The sequence below is a fragment of the Scyliorhinus torazame genome, chromosome 21 (assembly GCF_047496885.1).
Source record: "Scyliorhinus torazame isolate Kashiwa2021f chromosome 21, sScyTor2.1, whole genome shotgun sequence".
Taxonomy (NCBI): Eukaryota; Metazoa; Chordata; class Chondrichthyes; order Carcharhiniformes; family Scyliorhinidae; genus Scyliorhinus; species Scyliorhinus torazame.
The window spans coordinates 65,011,435-65,032,332 of NC_092727.1; the positions used below are offsets into that span (position 1 = coordinate 65,011,435).

The 20,898-nt window shown below is 43.0% G+C and overlaps 1 protein-coding gene across 1 annotated transcript in view; it reads left to right on the forward strand.

Moving 5' to 3' along the window:
- Nucleotides 1-20,898, forward strand: part of LOC140398057 (KAT8 regulatory NSL complex subunit 1-like) — a 272,866-nt gene that overhangs the window by 179,211 nt on the left and 72,757 nt on the right. The window contains exons 4-5 of the mRNA XM_072486269.1: nt 6,373-6,485; nt 15,534-15,729. Of these exons, the coding sequence (XP_072342370.1) occupies nt 6,373-6,485; nt 15,534-15,729 (309 nt within the window). The remainder of the gene's footprint in view (nt 1-6,372; nt 6,486-15,533; nt 15,730-20,898) is intronic.

Consider the following 20,898-nt stretch of genomic DNA (forward strand, 5'->3'; position numbering starts at 1 on the left):
TTAGCTTATACAGAGATTTTCAGTTAGCTGATACAGAGATTTTCAGTTAGTTTTCCAGAGATTTTTAGTTCGCTTATACCGAGGTTTTCAGTTAGCTTATCCCGAGATTTTCAGTTAGTTTATACCGAGATTTTCAGTTAGCTTATACAGAGATTTTCAGTGAGCTTATACAGAGATTTTCAATGAGTTTATACTGAGATTTTCAGTCAGCTTATACCGAGATTTTCAGTTAGCTTATACAGAGATTTTCAGTTAGCTTATACAGAGATTTTCAGTTAGCTTATACAGAGATTTTCAGTGAGCTTATACAGAGATTTTCAGTGAGCTTATACAGAGATTTTCAGTGAGCTTATACAGAGATTTCAGTGAGCTTATACCGAGATTTTCAGTTACCTTATACAGAGATTTTCAGTTACCTTATACAGAGATTTTCAGTTACCTTATACAGAGATTTTCAGTGAGCTTATACAGAGATTTTCAGTGAGCTTATACAGAGATTTTCAGTGAGCTTATACAGAGATTTTTAGTTAGCTTATACAGAGATTTTCAGTTAGCTTATACCGAGATTTTCAGTGAGCTTATACAGAGATTTTCAGTTACCTTTTACAGAGATTTACAGTGAGCTTATACCGAGATTTTCAGTTAGCTTATACAGAGATTTTCAGTGAGTTTATGCCGGGATCTTCAGTGAGTTTATACCGAGATTTTCAGTAGGCTTATACAGAGATTTTCAGTGAGTTTATACCGTGATTTTCAGTGACCTTATACAGAGATTTATAGTTAGCTTATACTGAGATTTTCAGTTAGCTTATACAGAGATTTTCAGTTAGCTCATACAGAGATTTTCAGTTAGTTTAGACAGAGATTTTCAGTTTGCTTATACAGACAATTTCAGTGAGCTTATACAGAGATTTTCAGTTACCGTATACAGAGATTTTCAGTGAGCTTATACAGATATTTTCAGTGAGCTTATACAGAGATTTTTAGTTAGTTTATACCGAGATTATCAGTGAGTTTATACAGAGATTTTCAGTTAGTTTATACTGAGATTTTCAGTGAGCTTATACAGAGATTTTCAGTGAGCTTATACAGAGATTTTCAGTGAGCTTATACCGAGATTTTCAGTGACCTTATACCGAGATTTTCAGTTAGCTTATACCGAGATTTTCAGTGAGCTTATACCGAAATTTTCAGTGAGTTTATACCGAGATTTTCAGTGAGCTTCTACAGAGATTTTCAGTGAGCTTATACCGAGATTTTCAGTGAGTTTTTACCGAGATTTTCAGTTAGCTTATACAGAGATTTTCAGTTAGCTTATACAGAGATTTTCAGTGAGCTTATACAGAGATTTTCAGTGAGCTTATACAGAGATTTTCAGTGAGCTTATACAGAGATTTCAGTGAGCTTATACCGAGATTTTCAGTTACCTTATACAGAGATTTTCAGTTACCTTATACAGAGATTTTCAGTTACCTTATACAGAGATTTTCAGTGAGCTTATACAGAGATTTTCAGTGAGCTTATACAGAGATTTTCAGTGAGCTTATACAGAGATTTTTAGTTAGCTTATACAGAGATTTTCAGTTAGCTTATACCGAGATTTTCAGTGAGCTTATACAGAGATTTTCAGTTACCTTTTACAGAGATTTACAGTGAACTTATACCGAGATTTTCAGTTAGCTTATACAGAGATTTTCAGTGAGTTTATGCCGGGATCTTCAGTGAGTTTATACCGAGATTTTCAGTAGGCTTATACAGAGATTTTCAGTTACCTTATACAGAGATTTTCAGTGAGTTTATCGAGAGATTTTCAGTGAGCTTATACAGAGATTTTCAGTGAGCTTATACAGAGATTTTCAGTGAGCTTATACAGAGATTTTCAGTGAGCTTATACAGAGATTTTCAGTGAGCTTTTACCGAGATTTTCAGTGATCTTATACAGAGATTTTCAGTGACCTTATACCGAGATTTACAGTTAGCTTATACCGAGATTTTCAGTTCGTTTATACTGAGATTTTCAGTTACCTTGTACAGAGATTTTCAGTGAGCTTTTCAGAGATTTTCAGTGAGCTTTTCAGAGATTTTCAGTGAGCTTATACAGAGATTTTCAGTGACCTTATACCGAGATTTTCAGTTAGCTTATACCGGGATTTTCAGTTAGCTTATACAGAGATTTTCAGTGAGCTTATACAGAGATTTTCAGTGAGCTTATACCGGGATTTTCAGTTAGCTTATACCGAGATTTTCAGTTACCTTATACAGAGATTGTCAGTGAGTTTATACAGAGATTTTCAGTGATCTTATACAGAGATTTTCAGTTACCTTATACCGAGATTTTTAGTTAGCTTATACAGAGATTTTCAGTTAGCTTATACAGAGATTTTCAGTTAGCTGATACAGAGATTTTCAGTTAGTTTTCCAGAGATTTTTAGTTCGCTTATACCGAGATTTTCAGTTAGCTTATCCCGAGATTTTCAGTTAGTTTATACCGAGATTTTCAGTTAGCTTATACAGAGATTTTCAGTGAGCTTATACAGAGATTTTCAATGAGTTTATACTGAGATTTTCAGTCAGCTTATACCGAGATTTTCAGTTAGCTTATACCGAGATTTTCAGTGAGCTTATACCGCAATTTTCAGTGAGTTTATACCGAGATTTTCAGTGAGCTTATACAGAGATTTTCAGTGAGTTCATACAGAGATTTTCAGTGAGCTTATACAGAGATTTTCAGTGAGCTTATACCGAGATTTTCAGTGTGCTTATACAGAGATTTTCAGTGAGCTTATACAGAGATTTTCAGTGAGCTTATACCGAGATTTTCAGTGTGCTTATACAGAGATTTTCAGTGAGCTTATACAGAGATTTTCAGTGAGTTTATACCGTGATTTTCAGTGACCTTATACAGAGATTTATAGTTAGCTTATACTGAGATTTTCAGTTAGCTTATACAGAGATTTTCAGTTAGCTCATACAGAGATTTTCAGTTAGTTTAGACAGAGATTTTCAGTTTGCTTATACAGACAATTTCAGTGAGCTTATACAGAGATTTTCAGTTACCGTATACAGAGATTTTCAGTGAGCTTATACAGATATTTTCAGTGAGCTTATACAGAGATTTTTAGTTAGTTTATACCGAGATTATCAGTGAGTTTATACAGAGATTTTCAGTTAGTTTATACTGAGATTTTCAGTGAGCTTATACAGAGATTTTCAGTGAGCTTATACAGAGATTTTCAGTGAGCTTATACCGAGATTTTCAGTGACCTTATACCGAGATTTTCAGTTAGCTTATACCGAGATTTTCAGTGAGCTTATACCGAAATTTTCAGTGAGTTTATACCGAGATTTTCAGTGAGCTTCTACAGAGATTTTCAGTGAGCTTATACCGAGATTTTCAGTGAGTTTTTACCGAGATTTTCAGTTAGCTTATACAGAGATTTTCAGTTAGCTTATACAGAGATTTTCAGTGAGCTTATACAGAGATTTTCAGTGAGCTTATACAGAGATTTTCAGTGAGCTTATACAGAGATTTCAGTGAGCTTATACCGAGATTTTCAGTTACCTTATACAGAGATTTTCAGTTACCTTATACAGAGATTTTCAGTTACCTTATACAGAGATTTTCAGTGAGCTTATACAGAGATTTTCAGTGAGCTTATACAGAGATTTTCAGTGAGCTTATACAGAGATTTTTAGTTAGCTTATACAGAGATTTTCAGTTAGCTTATACCGAGATTTTCAGTGAGCTTATACAGAGATTTTCAGTTACCTTTTACAGAGATTTACAGTGAACTTATACCGAGATTTTCAGTTAGCTTATACAGAGATTTTCAGTGAGTTTATGCCGGGATCTTCAGTGAGTTTATACCGAGATTTTCAGTAGGCTTATACAGAGATTTTCAGTTACCTTATACAGAGATTTTCAGTGAGTTTATCGAGAGATTTTCAGTGAGCTTATACCGAGATTTTCAGTTAGCTTATACCGAGATTTTCAGTGTCCTTATACCGAGATTTTCAGTGTCCTTATACCGAGATTTTCAGTTAGCTTATTACCGAGATTTTCAGTGAGCTTATACAGAGATTTTCAGTGAGCTTATACAGAGATTTTCAGTGAGCTTATACAGAGATTTTCAGTGAGCTTATACAGAGATTTTCAGTGAGCTTTTACCGAGATTTTCAGTGATTTTATACAGAGATTTTCAGTGACCTTATACCGAGATTTACAGTTAGCTTATACCGAGATTTTCAGTTCGTTTATACTGAGATTTTCAGTTACCTTGTACAGAGATTTTCAGTGAGCTTTTCAGAGATTTTCAGTGAGCTTTTCAGAGATTTTCAGTGAGCTTATACAGAGATTTTCAGTGACCTTATACCGAGATTTTCAGTTAGCTTATACCGGGATTTTCAGTTAGCTTATACAGAGATTTTCAGTGAGCTTATACAGAGATTTTCAGTGAGCTTATACCGGGATTTTCAGTTAGCTTATACCGAGATTTTCAGTTACCTTATACCGAGATTTTTAGTTAGCTTATACAGAGATTTTCAGTTAGCTTATACAGAGATTTTCAGTTACCTTATACAGAGATTTTCAGTGAGCTTATACCGAGATTTTCAGTTAGCTTATACAGAGATTTTCAGTGAGCTTTTACCGAGATTTTCAGTTAGCTTCTACCGAGATTTTCAGTGTCCTTATACCGAGATTTTCAGTGAGCTTATACAGAGATTTTCAGTGAGCTTATACAGAGATTTTCAGTGAGCTTATACAGAGATTTTCAGTGAGCTTTTACCGAGATTTTCAGTTAGCTTATACCGAGATTTTCAGTGTCCTTTTACCGAGATTTTCAGTTACCTTATACAGAGATTTTCAGTGAGCTTATACCGAGATTTTCAGTTAGCTTTCTAGAGATTTTCAGTTAGCTTATACCGAGATTTTCAGTTAGTTTATACTGAGATTTTCAGTTACCTTATACAGAGATTTTCAGTTACCTTATACAGAGATTTTCAGTGAGCTTATACAGAGATTTTCAGTTAGCTTATACCGAGATTTTCAGTCAGCTTATACCGAGATTTTCAGTCAGCTTATACCGAGATTTTCAGTCAGCTTATACCAAGATTTTCAGTCAGCTTAGACAGAGATTTTCAGTTAGCTTATACTGAGATTTTCAGTTACCTTATACCGAGATTTTCAGTGAGCTTATACAGAGATTTTCAGTTAGCTTATACCGAGATTTTCAGTGAGCTTATACAGAGATTTTCAGTGAGCTTATACTGAGATTTTCAGTTACTTTATACCGAGATTTTCAGTGAGCTTATACCGAGATTTTCAGTTATCTTATACAGAGATTTTCAGTGAGCTTATACAGAGATAATGTTGATTCCTTCCCATAAATTCACCTTTTCCTCGTGCCTTTAGAGACTTGTGTCCAACACTTGACTGAAGAGCAGTTTATTGTCTATTGAGGTTAGACTGAAGTGTTTCGTATCAATTCTTTCTTGGCGAACACGCTTTGGACTCCACAGGGGAGGTGGTGAAGAAAACCCATTAAATCTCGTGACCCTACAACCCCCTCAAATGGAAGAGTTGACAGCAGTTGTTCAGAAACTTTTTAGTAAATCTTATCAATTTAAAAACAAAGGACAGAGAATACACAAAAAATCAGATGGAGGGATAGCTATTAACTGTGTTTGACTAAGCACTACTCTAAAATGGACAAGCAGGTAGAACTTTAACATGTAGAGATGCAAAATATTTCTTATTGGTCAAAATAATGTACGATGGAAATGCATAATTAATAGTACAGAATTAGCCCAGAGTTCCGGAAATGGGACAATAGTGCTTTTTCTTTGGCAATGTTTAGTTAGTGTGGTGAGGAAATTGATGAAAGCTGACAAAATGTGGAGATATGTAGTCAGAACAGTGCAATGCAGGTATACTGAGGCCCCATTAACGCATGATCAGGCCAGATCTGGAATACTGTTGCGATGCTGCAAATAGGATAGCTTTTTAAAAGAAGATTTTAAGAGTACCCGATTCTTTTTTTCCAATTAAGGGACACTTAGTCTGCAGATCTTTTTGGGTTGTCGGGTTGGGACCCACACAGTCCGGGGGAGAATGTGCAAATTCCACACGGACATTGACCCGGGGCCGGGATCGAACCCGGGTCCTCTGCACCGTGAGGAAACAGTGCTAACCACTGCGCCACAGTGTTGCCCTGCAAAAAGGATATCTCTAAGCATTGGGAGACCAAAATTCTTCATGCAAAGGTGATCTTTTTGATCGTTAACTTTGCTGAATGAACTTGCTGAATTGTCATGGGTACTGAATACTTACTTCCCTGCTGCACGATTTCTCATGTATATGTTTGTTTTCAGGTTATTTCCCCTGTTAACCCTGTAGAAAATGTGACATCTTGTTCTGCACCGACAGAATCGATACCAACAAAACCCTGCAGTCACCTCAAGCCTGTCAATGGAGTGATCAACAGGTAATATATTGCTTTAGTGTTGGGACTTGGACTGTTTCAGGATGCTGTTACCACTATGAAGGACATAGACTTTGAAGTTTTCTCATTAAACGTGAAATTCGAATGGCACATGGCTCTAAAGTGATGAAAGTTATGGTAGATGAGAATGAATTATCCTAAATTGTGATTGCAGGATGCGAGGACTTGCCAAACCTGAAGCAGCAATAAAAATGAGGCGAGAGAGTGCGTGTAGCGCATTTGTGCAGTACACAAAAGGCCAGTAGCTTTTTGGGTTTTATAAGAGTTCAAGAGTAAAAAAAAGTGATACAATTTGAACAAAACATTGGTCAGGTCATGGTTAAAATGTACTGTTTTGGCTCCCCACTTGACACAAACTTAGGAATCAATGGGCAATGACCAAGAATGGGTTGCCTGGCCTTGGGTTGCTACACCAGTTGTATTTGAAGCCGTCCTTTCAAAAAATTGCATGAAGCGCCAGTGTTGGAAGTACTTGCCCAAAAGTGCAAAGTTAGACTATGGATTTATGTTTTGTTCAATGCACTCCGAGAACATAATAGTCGGGAGTACATATGAAACAAAGGTCACCACAATCTCTCAGCCTGAGAGCTATCCAACTTAGGCAAGCTTATCAAAGCCTTGAAGTTCCCCACTGGTCATGCAACTAAACTAATGTGATAGCACAAGAGACCACACTTCGTGGCCTTTTAAGTTGGTGAGAAACTTAAAGGAGTTGTTCAATAGTTAGATTTCACAGAATGTACTGCATAGAAAAGGGCCCCATTCAGCCCTATCCATGTTGGTGATTATGTACCATACAAGCCTCCTGCTGTCCCTCTTCATCAAAACCTGTCAGCATAAATATCTATTCTTTTGTTGTGATTATGTAACTTGTATTCAAAAGAGTGGGATTCGAGAATCAATATTGTCACAATATTTCTATCCCCACTTGAAAAAGCCCCTGTACTTCAGCAAAGTCTTGCAATTCTTTTTTTTTTAAAGTTGAAATAAAATTCCAGTCGATAGCATGGTGGAATCAACCCATTGAATAAAAACTACTTGTGTTAGACTTTCATTCCTCTTTGTCACCTCATTTAAGTTATTCACCCGTAAAGTCACCAAGTGGCCTCAGTTTAGGTGAAATCTGTAGCGATAGCAGTTGATGTGCATGAGTTGCAATAACTTTGGTGCTAAGGACTGAGATGGGTGAAACACTACTTGAGACATGCAATTTCTAAATAACTAACAAACTGGATATTTATACTGCTGACCAGTGGGATGTGCACCAGGTTACTCCCCTGGGAAGTGGCACCAGTTCCATCATGAGTCTTTGTCTAAACATTTGCTGATGGCTGTGACCTGGCATGTCAGTTCAATGCACATGCTGGTGGCACGTTTAACGGAGGAAAGAAAATAATGAAATTTTGCCGAGCTCATCTGGTTGGAAGGCAGTGAGATGGTGACTTTCATGCCCCATAAGCAGCAAATCCAGTTAGGGTGAAATAGCCTGTTTATTCTGCTTTTTTGTTTGTTTATAATTTAAATTATATGGTACGAGGTGTCTCAGCCAAGTGAGTATGATGACATAATCAGGTCATTGACAGTATCACCCACTTACAGGAGCATCCAAGGGCACCATATCCATACGCAACACCTTGCATTGAAAAAACAGCTGGCTGTCACTTGGTGCCTCCCTTTATAGTACCACAGATTGGGTGCACACAGTGCAGGGTATTAGTACATGTGCCAGTCTTTGAAACACTAGCACACTATACTGCCAGCATTATATAAACTGCAATCAGTATGTTCTGTTTGCTAAGTGTCATGTGAGAGTACCTTTAAGAAATGGGTGTTTATAAATGGGTATGTATATAAATAGCTGTAGTGAGAGTACCTTTAAGAAATGGGTGTTTACTATTGCAGTGATATCAGAGTGTCTGTCAGCTTTTTACTTTCGTTTTAGGCTGTTTGCTGCAGGGTGTGTTTAAGTTTCGTTTTCAGAGCTGGATAGCTGCAGTCACAGCTGTGTGAGTCTCTCTGTAATCTAAAGATTGTAAATTGATCCTTTGGTGATTTAAAACTAATAACTGCTCTCAGTAGTGACTTTAACCTGCTGTGCTTCTGTTTAAAGTTTTTTTTTCAGTCTTATGTATGTTAAAAGGACAGCGCAAGGAGTACTTAGTGTTGTATTCTTTGGGGTTTATATTTGGAATTGATGGTTGCTAAGATGTTCACTATGTTTTAAAAAGGTTAACTTGAGTTCATAGAATAAACATTGGTTTGCTTTAAAAAAAAATACTTTTCCATTTCTGCTGTACCGTACCTGTAGAGTGGGCCGTGTGCTCCCCATACCACAATCTATTAAAAGTTGTGGGTCAGGTGAACTCCATGACACCCTTTGGGGTTCTCTAAACCCTGGCCCATAACATAAGCAAGGTTGTAATCTAGAGCTCTAACCGAGCTTTCAAAACCAGTTACGTACAATATCCTTAGTATTTCTCCGATATTATTTGTTTTCCAGCTTGGATGGCTCAGATACCTGTATTTAACTGTAGGAACCTGTCCTGTGGATGAAAACCTTCCTCATGCCCTAGTCACTTTTTGTCAAAGCCTAATAAACCAATAGATAAATGGAAATTTCACCGGGAGTCACCACTTTACTTGAACTAACAACTCTGTCCATCCTGGGTGACCTAGTACTTGACCACATGATCCCCTTACAGATGAGTGAGTAAAGGTACATTGCAGCTGCTCAGGTCTGTAAATGCTTCTGTGGTGCATTGTGGATTTTGTAGCCTACCCTGCCAAGATGGTCAATAATTCAACCTGAATTTGTGCAAGTCCCAGTGTGCTGTGCAGTCTTACTTATTGTCTGATATTCCCATCTAGTGCCCTTAACACTGGCGTGAACTTGTTTGGGAGGGAGCTGTTTGCTCAAATAGAACACACCAAGATTCAGGCTCAGCGATCCTTTATTTAGTACCAAGTACATTCATGGAAACGCTAGTCCTTTTTAAAAAATAAAACTCCTTCCATTGGACAACTGTTAACACAGCAAAACCACTGCAAGCTCAATTCCTTGTTTCAAATCAGCAGAGCTTATGTACATGTGCATTAAGTCAGTGTGCCTCGAGTTCCACTGGGGTGCTGTATCGTGATCCTGAACCTAATTCCTCCACTCTTCACAAAAGGGCTCTGGTTCAAAACTGGACCTGAAGCACAGCAAAGAAACCAACTTGAGAGCTGGCGCACTTACAGAATTCCTTTTGCTAGTTCTTCTTGAACATGAAAGTCAAGTTACCTTGTTGTCAAGCCCACAAATGGTATATCCAGTTTCTCAGGGTGAGGATTCCCCACCGTTCAGACTGTCCTTGTGAGTCCCTTGCAGCTGGATGTGAGCTCCAGTCCTCCTCCCCCAATCTCCAAAACCAGACTTGCACATTGGGCGGATCGCTCCTGCTCCAGCCTGCTCCTTGGGGCCTCTGACTCCACCCTAAGCCTGCCGAAGACACCACTTCCTCTACCTGGCACTTTTTGATGTCTTCACCACCTGCTGGCGGGGACCCGCCAACAGAATTTCCCAGCATACGTGGGGAATGCCCTGCAGAAGGCATCGTGCAGCCTCACACTAAAGTGGGAAATCGGGAGCCAGGGCCCAGTGTGACTCTACTTCCTGCGGCACACTTCCCTGATAATGTGTTGCTGTCACAGCAATTATATGTCTCATGCAATTACTGTTTATTTAGTGATTACATAACTAGAAACGTGGATTGAACTCTGATAGCTAAAACATTCGAATCAAATTAGGTGACCGCATTCCCTCCATTAATCACCGATCTGAGCAAGTGGTGAGGGTTAGGATGATATCGCGCATTCGCTCGCAATTACCTTTAGTTATTAATCTCTGTAGATACTTTAATTTTCAAAAAATTCTAATTATGGGGTAATTTAGAATGGCAATCCACCATCCTCACGAAGGCGTATGGAATGCTGACCTTCATCGGTTGGGGCATTGAATATACAAATTGGCATCATAGATTCGTCATAGAATTTACAGTGCAGAAGGAGGCCATTTGGCCATCGAGTCTGCCCCGCCCTTGGAAAGAGCACCCCATTTAAACCCACACTTCCAACCTATTCCCGTAACCCAACCTAACCATTTTTGGACACTAAGGGCAATTTAGCATGGCCAATCCACCTAATCACATCTTTGGACTGTGGGAGGAAACTGGAGCACCCGGAGGAGCCCCACGCAGACACTGGGAGAACGTGCAGACTCCACATGGACAGTGACCTAAGTCGGGAATCGAACCTGGAACCCTGGAGCTGTGAAGCAACTGTGCTATTGTGCTGCACAACAAGTCATGTTACAGCTGCATAGGACCTTAGTTAGGCCTCATTTGGAATATTGTGTACGCTTTGTGGATGCTTTGGAGAGGGTACAGAAGCGGTTTACTAGGATGTTGCATGGTATGGAGGGCATTATCAATGAGGAGAGGTTAGATAAACTCGGTCTGTTCTCACTGGAAAGACGGAGGTTGAGATGTACAAGATTATGAGTGGCATGGACAGAGTGGATAGTCAGGTGCTCTTTCCTAGGGTGGGAGAGTCCAGTATGAGGGAACATAGGTTTATAGTGCGCGGGGAAAAGTTTAGAACAGATGTGCGAGGCGTGTTTTTTACTCGGTGGTAAATATATGGAACGCGCTGCCTGGAAAGGCGGTGGGAGCAGGTACGATAGTAGCATTTAAGGGACATCTGGACATCTGGGAATAGAAGGATACAGACTCTTAAGTGCAGACGGTTTTAGTTTCGGCAGGTACCATAGTCGGCGCAGGCTTGGAGGGCCGACGGGCCTTTTCCTGTGCTGTATTGTTCTTTGTTTTTGTACCCTGCACATTTTTGGGTTGTGGGGGTGAGACCCACGCAGACACAAGGAGAATATGCAAACTCCACATGGACCGAGACCCAGGACCGGAATCGGACCCCGAACCTCGGTGCTGTGACTCTGGAGGTACTTTCAACGGATTTTATGGGAGCATCTGGGAGATTATTTTCTGTTCCTTGATGGGACCTGGACTAGATCATGTTGGTGTCCATGTCATTCGGGACATCATGAGGAGAAGCGTTTGTTGCTTCAGCTGCAGTTTCACAACATGATATTTCTGCATCTTCCTGAGGTACTGTATTAGGTCACCTCTCACTGGATACACCCTCTGAATTTGTGACACACAGGCCACTCTGGGATTCAGCATAATTATCTGACTTCATTTGAGCCATTGTCAGCTTGCGCATCAACTGCAACATAGAGTCTGCTGCCCCGCATCATCTTTAAGGCTTCTGGCATCAACCACCTTGGGTTGCTCTCCAGTTACCGCTGCTATGACAAAAATCTGACCAGCAGTGTCAAAGCACTTGACAACCTTTGAGGTTTAGGATCCTGGGCATCCTGTATCTTATTTCAACCTTTTATATTCCTGATCCTGAAGAATATTCTTGCACCAATTAGGAGATCAATATCATTGGCCTTGTGGTTGCTCAATGCTTTCCTTGCCAAGTTCTTTTTATGTTGTCTTTGTTGCCATCTCAGAAGCCTGATCTAGCCTTGTACGTTGCTCAGCTATCCAAGCATCAGCTTGCAATCACCTTTAGAATGTGTGCCAAGCCGCAGTAGATTATCCATTGAGAGAACAGGGGGCGGGATTCTCTCAGCCCGGGGCCGGGCCGGAGAATCCCCGTGATCGGCGCGAACCATGCCACGCCACCCCGTTGTTGGCACGCGATTCCCCGCAGAGCAGAGAATCGGCGCCGGCGTGGTTGGCGCGGCGCAAGTTGGCCCGGGATGGGCCGAGCGGCCGTCGCAAAAACGGCAAGTCGCGCCGGCTCGTCCACACCTGCTCTCAGCCGGCGGGAACTCAGCGTCAAAGGGTCCGGGGACTGCCTGTGGGGGGGGTGTCGGACCCCGGGGGGGGCCTCCGATGTGGCCTGGCCCGCGATCGGGGCCCACCAATCGGCGGGCCGGCCTCTATGTCTGCCGGCTCCTTCCTTCCGCGCCGGCCCCTGTAGTCCTGCGCCATGTTGCGTCTGGGCTGGTGCGTTGAAGGAAGCCACTGCGCATGCGCGCATTGGCGCCGGTGCCACTGCATGCGCGGATCCCGCGGCGCCCATTTGATGCCGGGATCAGCAGCTGGAGCGGTGTGACCCGCTCCAGTGCCGTGTAGGGGCCAGAATTGCTGATCCTGAGGCCGTGTTGACTTTCCGACGGCGTCAACACAGCCTCAGGATCAGAGAATCCGGCCCAGGATGTTTCTCAAAGAAGAGGTAGTGCAGCGAATAGCCTGTCGAGGAATGTGGGATACTGTTGTAGGCATGAACCCATTCTGGATGGTTCTTGGGCTACTTTTGTTTTCCTTTGAGGAGGGAAATGTGCAATCTCTCATAAAGTGGGCTGGTTTAGCTCAGTGGGCTAGACAGCTGGTTTGTGATGCAGAACAAGGCCAACAGCGTGGGTTCAATTCCCGTACCAGCTGAGAATTCTGAATTCACCCTCGCTGTACCCGAACAGGTGCTGGAATGTGGCGACAAGGGGCTTTTCACAGTAATTTCATTGCAGTGTTAATGTGAGCCTACTTGCGACAATAAAGATTATACAAAGGTTGCAGCTGATTCTCTTCACATTGTCGTTACCCTCTGGGTGATGGGGTTAGTGTGACTTTTGCAATCCTGTACACCTTGCAGAGCTGTGATTTTGCTTTTGAAGTTCCCCAATTACTGTGTATCGTACATGGAATGTTTAAATGATCAAACCAACCATGCAACCAAACTCTGGCTGTGGTTGAGGTTTCTGATCACAGGTGGGAATTGTCTGTGGTAACCTGGTGAAGACATCTGTGAGCACAGAGATGTGTTCGATCCCATGGCTACTGGGATTGAGGGCATTGATATAATTGTCAGTACTCCCAATGGCCAAATAATAGTCAGGGATCCCATGCTGGGTTGAACCTGCTTCTCTGTTGTGACCAAAGTAAACCCCTCGCAGTTCTGCCAGTTGTTGGCGATGTCAGTAGCCACCCAGGCCAGCAACACCGATATCAGCATATTTGTCTTTTCCGAGGTATTGGTGCCCTGCCTGATTGTGAACTGCTTTCACACTTGAGATTGCTGGGAGAAATAAATTGTTTCATCTCTCTCTACACTGTCACAGTCCAGCCCATTGAGAACACCTTTTGCTTCCTGATCCTCTTCCAACACCTCGACAATTTACAATCCTAGCATTGGTTAGGTGAATATTTTGTCTTCCGGTCACGTTGAAAGTGACTGTGTTTGTTGAAGATGCCCGAGGTCTTTCTTTGTAATGGAAAATAAATGTTAGATTGTGGGTGCTCTAGCCCCCTGGACCTGGTTTGGATCTCACTCAGAAGCACAAGAGTGACACTTTGCTTAATTACAGATTTCATTTCCTGGGGAATTGGTGTTTGAACGTTGCCTTTTGCTTGAGGCAATGCAATAGCATCAGCCAAAATCTTCTCCCATGGTCAGTCTTCTAGCTTGATGTGTACCTTATCAGCACGGGCAGCACGGTAGCCTTGTGGATAGCACAATTGCTTCACAGCTCCAGGGTCCCAGGTTCGATTCCGGCTTGGGTCACTGTCTGTGCGGAGTCTGCACATCCTCCCCGTGTGTGCGTGGGTTTCCTCCCACAGTCCACAGATGTGCGGGTTAGGTGGATTGGCCATGATAAATTGCCCTTAGTGTCCAAAATTGCCCTTAGTGTTGGGTGGGGTTACTGGGTTATGGGGATAGGGCGGAGGTGTTGACCTTGGGTAGGGTGCTCTTTCCAAGAGTCGGTGCAGACTCGATGGGCCGAATGGCCTCCTTCTGCACTGTAAATTCTATGATAATCTGGAATCGGAATTGGGGGGGGGTTTGGTTGCCCGTCAGGTCTCTGTTGCTTCAAGCTTGGGAGATGTTGAAGTAACTGAGCGGGTTGATGTCTGTGAACACTTCAAACTCTGAGCTTCTGAGAAATAGCCTACCTTGCTAGTTTCATGCTGGAATAATTCTGCACCTTTGACTCCTTGAGGCTCTGACTGGCATAAACGTTATCACCTTTTTTGCCCTTTAATATGTGATAGCACAGCACCAAGACCAAGAAAATGCAACCCGAATTTGTACAGGTCCTGGTGTGCTGTTTGTTGTCTGATGTTACAATCCAGTGTCATTACCACTGAAGTTAACTTGTTTGGGAGACAGCTGGTTGTTATTTGGAGTTGAGCAGTGGTTATGCAAGGAATTGCCCGTCACTTCATTCCATAATGAAGCCTTTTGGCAATCTGCATGGTGCATCACTAACCGTTGCATCCCAGAGCGTAGCAACTGGGTCTCAGGATTGAATGGTTTTCTCGCCTTGTACCCATGTTTTTAAATCTATTGATGAAAAAATACGATTGTGATCTTGGGTTGTGCTGGAGTTGATTGGTCTGCAGATATGTGTTGTCTTCTTTTACTTAGTACTGTGTTTTTTGTTTCTAATGCAAGAAATGAAAAGAACAATACGGTACCCACTGTGTCTTCTCATGACTTCTGTAATAAAGAGCTGACCGAATGCAAGGTTTAAAATGTTGAGGATCAATAATGTTGATGTAAGCAGACTGTTTAACTGAACTTGGATTTAAAACCAACTCGGTTGCCTGTGTAATGCTGTAGTATGTGTGAGGTTTGTAAAAGAATGCAATTGACAGCTCATCTCATCTTTTTATTCGACCTTGTGTAGTTTAAAACTTTCCATGTGGAAACCCACACCCAATATCACATCTGACAACTGAGTTTGAAGGGCAACCTTTGAGCTCTTAATCTGCATGTGTTTTGAGGCAAAAGTTTGTTTGGGATTTCATGCCTGAATATAATGTATATTTCGGAACAAATTTCCGCTTGTACGTGGTATGGCTGGTTTATTAGGTAATGGCTGACTGTTTAAATTCAGTACTTGAAGCAAACTGCCCTTTTCTGCCTTTGTAACTCTGTTCACGGATGTTCTGTTCCTCCTAACAGTGTTCACAGTTTACTCCCAGACAACAGTTCCACTGACAGCTCGGATGCTGAGGAGCTACTGAATAAAAAACAGAGGTTGAATGTGCTACCAGTACCGCCCGATAACACCTGCATCGCTGCTCGAGTTCGTCCACTGTTGACCTGTAAAAAACGGAGGCTGATCAGGCCCAACAACATTCAGCCTTTGAACCGGAAGGTGAGCGCGTGCAAACATAACCTTTCCTAATTATAATATTTCAGACTGCAGGGTCACCTAGCGTGACAAAATTGAAATATGAATGATTTACCAATAGAAATGGTTGATGGGGTTCTTTTTGAGGCAACATTAGATGTCGAGGGTTTTGAGGCAGAGGAGTTGGTTTTGAATTGTCCTAGTAAAGCGTCAACACAAGCAGTAGTGCACCAAAATAGTCTTGTTCTAAACTGGGAATCTCAAAACCCGCACCCAGAACAATTGCATGTACTTTGAAGGCTAATGCACAGGATATTGGATTAAATTCGCAAGCACATTAGAAACTTAATGGTGTGCTTAATTAACATTGCATCCCAGGAATGTTCTGTCTGCCATGATGGCATTGAAACCACCTGGCATTTTGTTCATAGAACATAGAACAAACAGTGCAGAAGGAGGCCATTAGGCCCATCGGGTCCGCACCAACCCACTTAAGCCCTCACTTCCACCTTATCCCCGTAACCCAATAACCCCATCTAACCTTTTTGGTCACTAAGGGCAATTTATCATGGCCAGTCCACCTAACCTGCACGTCTTTGGACTGTGGGAGAAAATCGGAGCACCCGGAGGAAACCCATGCAGACACGGGGAGAACATGCAGACTCCGCACAGACAGTGACCCAGCGGGGAATCGAACCTGGAACCCTAGTGCTGTGAAGCCACAGTGATATCCACTTGTTCTACCGTATTGCCCATATCCATTCTTGTGTCCTGAATTCTTGACAAAGCTGTACATGACCCAAGCAAAGAAATCTGGTGCCTTTCCCACTGACCTGTTGAGCCTGAAGAGCAAGAATCTTATTTTTAAGTAATTATCTACCCTCCGCTTTTCAAGATGGAGACTCTCCTGGAGTTCCCAGAATATTGTTCTAGCACAACATCACTGTCTAAGGCAGGGGTCTGGGGACTTCACTGCTGAGCCACATTTTGCACTTTCTCAGTAAGTATTGCTGGGCAAAAGGCCAAGACAAACCAGCGAGTAAGGAATAAATACACAAAACCTGGGTCTGGGTTTCAGGTGCCGGAATCTGAGGCCGAAAGGTCCAGTTGATGGGCAAATGCTGCAAGTGGGTGAAAGGCCTGCTGGTTAGGGGGAGGACTATGGCCCAAAGAAGTGAGCACAGAGTTGAAGACAATGGAAGAAGATTTCAACATCATGCTATGCCCCAAGTTAATGGAGGTTAAGTTAATGAAGGGAATAAAACTGAGCCTTTTCTAAGCACAGGTCGCTCAGCATCAGAGAGGGGAAGGTCTGACGATGCAGTAAATGTACTAGCTCCTATTTTTTGCAATGGGACACCCAGGGCATTAACATGACATAGCCAGGAGTGTGTTTCAGTCGTCTCCAGTTAATCTAAAATTTAGTGCTCTCCAAAGTTAAAGGTTGGAAGGTATCATCTTCCAATACCTTCCTTCACCCTGAATATTCCTATATTTGAAACAGAAATGACTTTGAGGTGACTCAAGTTTCCCAATTGAAGGAGATTAACAAAACTGAATGGAAGAAATTATTCTGTGGTGAAGAGTTCAAATCCCAGCGAAGAAATTAAGACCAAGTGGGAATTCGTTATTCTCTTTTGCCAAAGGGCAGTTGAGTTGTGGCGCAAGTTAAAGGAAACAGTAGAGAGAGGGTTCGGAGACAGTTAAATATATTGTCAGGGTCGTTTTTGGAGCAGGAAAGAATTGGTTGGTTAGTTAGGTGTATGGAAGGTGGTTGGTTAATTAGGTTTATGGAAGGTGGTTGGTTAGTTAGGTGTATGGAAGGCGGTTAACAGATGCTAAATGTAGGCTGGTTGATTTGGGGATAGGGGATGATTGCGCCATTTATATTAATGATTAGTTAGAGTTTAGAGAATATTTTTTAACTCATTTCTGGGATTCGGGTATCATTGGCAAGGCTAGCATTTCTTACCCATCCTTTGTTGCACTTGAGATGAAGGCAGTGGGATGCCTTCCTGAGTCACAGTAGTTGATCTGATTATGATGTTCCCATTCTGTATTTCAGTCAAGAATTCCACTTTTCCAGGCAGCACGGTGGCACAGTGGTTAGCACTGCTGCCTCACGGCGCCGAGATCCCAGGATCGATCCCGGCTCTGGGCCACTCCATGTGGAGTTTGCACATTCTCCCCGTGTTTACGTGGGTTTCACCCCCACAACCCAAAGATGTGCATGGTACGTGGATTGGCCACGCTAAATTGCCCCTTAATTGGAAAAAATGAATTGGGCACTCTAAATTAAAAAAAAAAAATTCCACTTTTTGACCCCATGTCAATGAAAGAATCATGGGCGGGATTCTCCCCTACCCGGCGGGAAGGGGGGGTTCCGGTGTAATGGAGTGGCGGGAACCATTCCGGCGTCGGGCCGCCCCAAAGGTGCGGAAGTCTCCGCACCTTTAGGGGCCAAGCCCTCACCTTAAGCGGCTAGGCCCGCGCCGGAGTGGTTTGCACTCCGCCGGCTGACGCCACGGCAGCCGGGGCCAAAAGGTCTGTGCCGGGCGACGCATGCGCGGGAGCATCAGCGGCTGCTGACGTCATCCCCGCGCATGCGCAGGGGAGGGGATCTCTTCCGCCTCTGCCATAGTGAAGATCATGACGAAGGCGGAAGAAAAAGAGTGCCCCCATGGCACAGGCCCGCCCGCAGATCGGTGGGCCCTGATCGGGGCCAGGCCACCGTGGGGGCACCCTCCGGGGCCAGATTGCCCCGCGCCCCCCACCGAGGACCTTCGGCTTGACTGAAATGTCACCATGCCCCCCCATCTGCGGCAACCACAAGTTCGTGTCAACCATGCTAGATGCCTCCTTTAAAAGGTGGAGACATGACAGAGGGGGACACTGACTGTTGGGAACTTTTATACAGAGGACAGGCTGGTGACCTTAGAGGAACTAACAATGGACTGCAGCTACCTAACGGGAACAAACTCCGATACCCATATGTTAAGAACGTTCTCTGCAGGAGACAGCAGCATAGCCACAGCCAACGAGACACAATGCTGGAGGAACTACTGGATGCGGGTAATCTGGAAGGAGGGAACTGCAGGGACCTGAACGGATGTCTATTAGAATGCACATGCTCTCCACTGGATGAACCAAGGGGAAAATTGGAGGACGAAATAGGGTGGGGACTCTGGAGCGAAGCACTTAACAGGGCCAACTCCCCCTCCACTTGAATAAAGCTAAGCCTCATGCAACTGAAAGTGGTACGCAGAATGCACCTGACAAGATCCCAAATGATCAGGTTCTTTCCAGAGGTGGAGGACAAATGTGAACGGTGCCATGAGGCCCGGCCAACCATACCCAAATGTTCTGTGCATGCCCCAGACTGGTTGGGTTCTGGACAGATTTCTTTGAAGCAATGTCCAAAGTTGTGGGGGTGGAGCCGTGCCCAAGAGTGGCAGTCTTCAGTGTATCTGGCCAGACACGGCTATTCATGGGGAAGGGGGCCGACTCTCTTGTCTTTGCATCCCTAATCGGTCATCGAAGAATCCTGCTCGGCTGGTGATCAGCACCACCCACAGCTGCAGACTGCCTGGCAGACCTGGCAGAATTTCTCCATCTGGAGAAGATCAAATTAATTATCCGAGGGCCAGAGGAGGGCTCCCACAAAACTGGGAGGCCATTCACCAAATTATCCCGGGACCTGTTTGAAGCCAACAGGCAATAGAGTGAGGGGAGGGGGACACACGGGAACCAACAAGACAGCTGGGAACAGACATGGAAAGGAGGGGGGAGACCAGGGAGAGAGGAGTGGGTGGTTGGAGAACGGCTGAAGCGGATAATAGGGGGCCTCTAGCAAGCCCACAAAGAACAAAAGCCCCCAAAAAACACCAAGAACTTGATGATGGGGGGGGGGGGGGGGGGCAACCTACAAAGTGGGGGTGGGGGGGGGGTGGAGTAAGAACCACATTATGTAAATAGAGGACAATCTCCAACTGCATGATATGAGACCTAAGAAAATATATTAACGCAACAAAAAAAGGAGGGGATGGGGAAGAGGGTAGGTCGATACCAATGGAAATTTCTGTATACCGTATCAATGGAAATTTTTGTATACTGTACCAATGGAAATTTCTTGTCTATTGTGCCCGATACACATACCCTTGTCTACTGTACAGCATATAAAATGAAAAACTACTTTAAAAACATTTTTTTTAAAAATGTTGGGAGCTGAGAAGTGTTCAAAATTGAGATTTTGAGAGTAACAAAGGAGAACGTTTACAGTAGCAGGAGGATATTGCAGGAAAAATACGTTGTGTTGATGCTTTCCTCTTGGACTCATGAGCTCAGATATGCAAGAATTGGATAAGTACTTGAAAACAAGAACATTTCAAGCATATGGAGGAAAAGAGTAAGTAAGGGAATAGCTCTTTCACAGAGCCAGCACATACATGAGCCCAAAATGACCAACTACCATGTCTGATTCTAGTGTGTTCTGTAGTTGTTGGGTCTGAGTATGTCAGATGTTCAATTGGAACTTCAGTTTTGGCTGTTTACCTGTGTTTAGTCTTCCTAATTGCTACTGTGCATTTAGATTTGCTAAATGATCATTTTTGCATGTTGTCCACCAATGAAAAGTGTCCCAATCCTCTTGTACATACATCCTTGACTGTTTAACCCTTGCTGCCTGACAAGTGTTGTCAAAGGCTGTCTGATATGGGCACACTCGTGACTTCTCCCAACTCATCTTGCAAAGGGAGAATGAGTGAATGTCCAGGATCTTCCTGCACAGTATAAATTTCTGGTTGCCACCCTGACCAATTCTAGACTTGCCGTAGTTTGAGTGGCAGCTCAGATTCTGTTCTTGGAGTGTCCGTGCATCACAACTGATGCAAAAGTGGTTTAATTAGTCAACCTTTCAAGGATATTTCAGTTGTCTCAAAATATGCAGAACCTGATCCATGATTCCCCACTGCCCTCTCTCTTCCTGATCCATCAGCTGTTGGACATTTGGCCAATATCAGAAACTTGGGAAGATGACGTTTCGTGCCCATGTATCTGCACTCAAACCACATCTGAAAGGTTGCAGTTGTTTCTTTGCTGGTAGCTTGTAACGTGGTGAGCCCCACCATGGAGGATTCTGTGTACAGATCATAGTAATTTAGGCCAAACGATATGCTGCAAGGTTTATATTGTTAA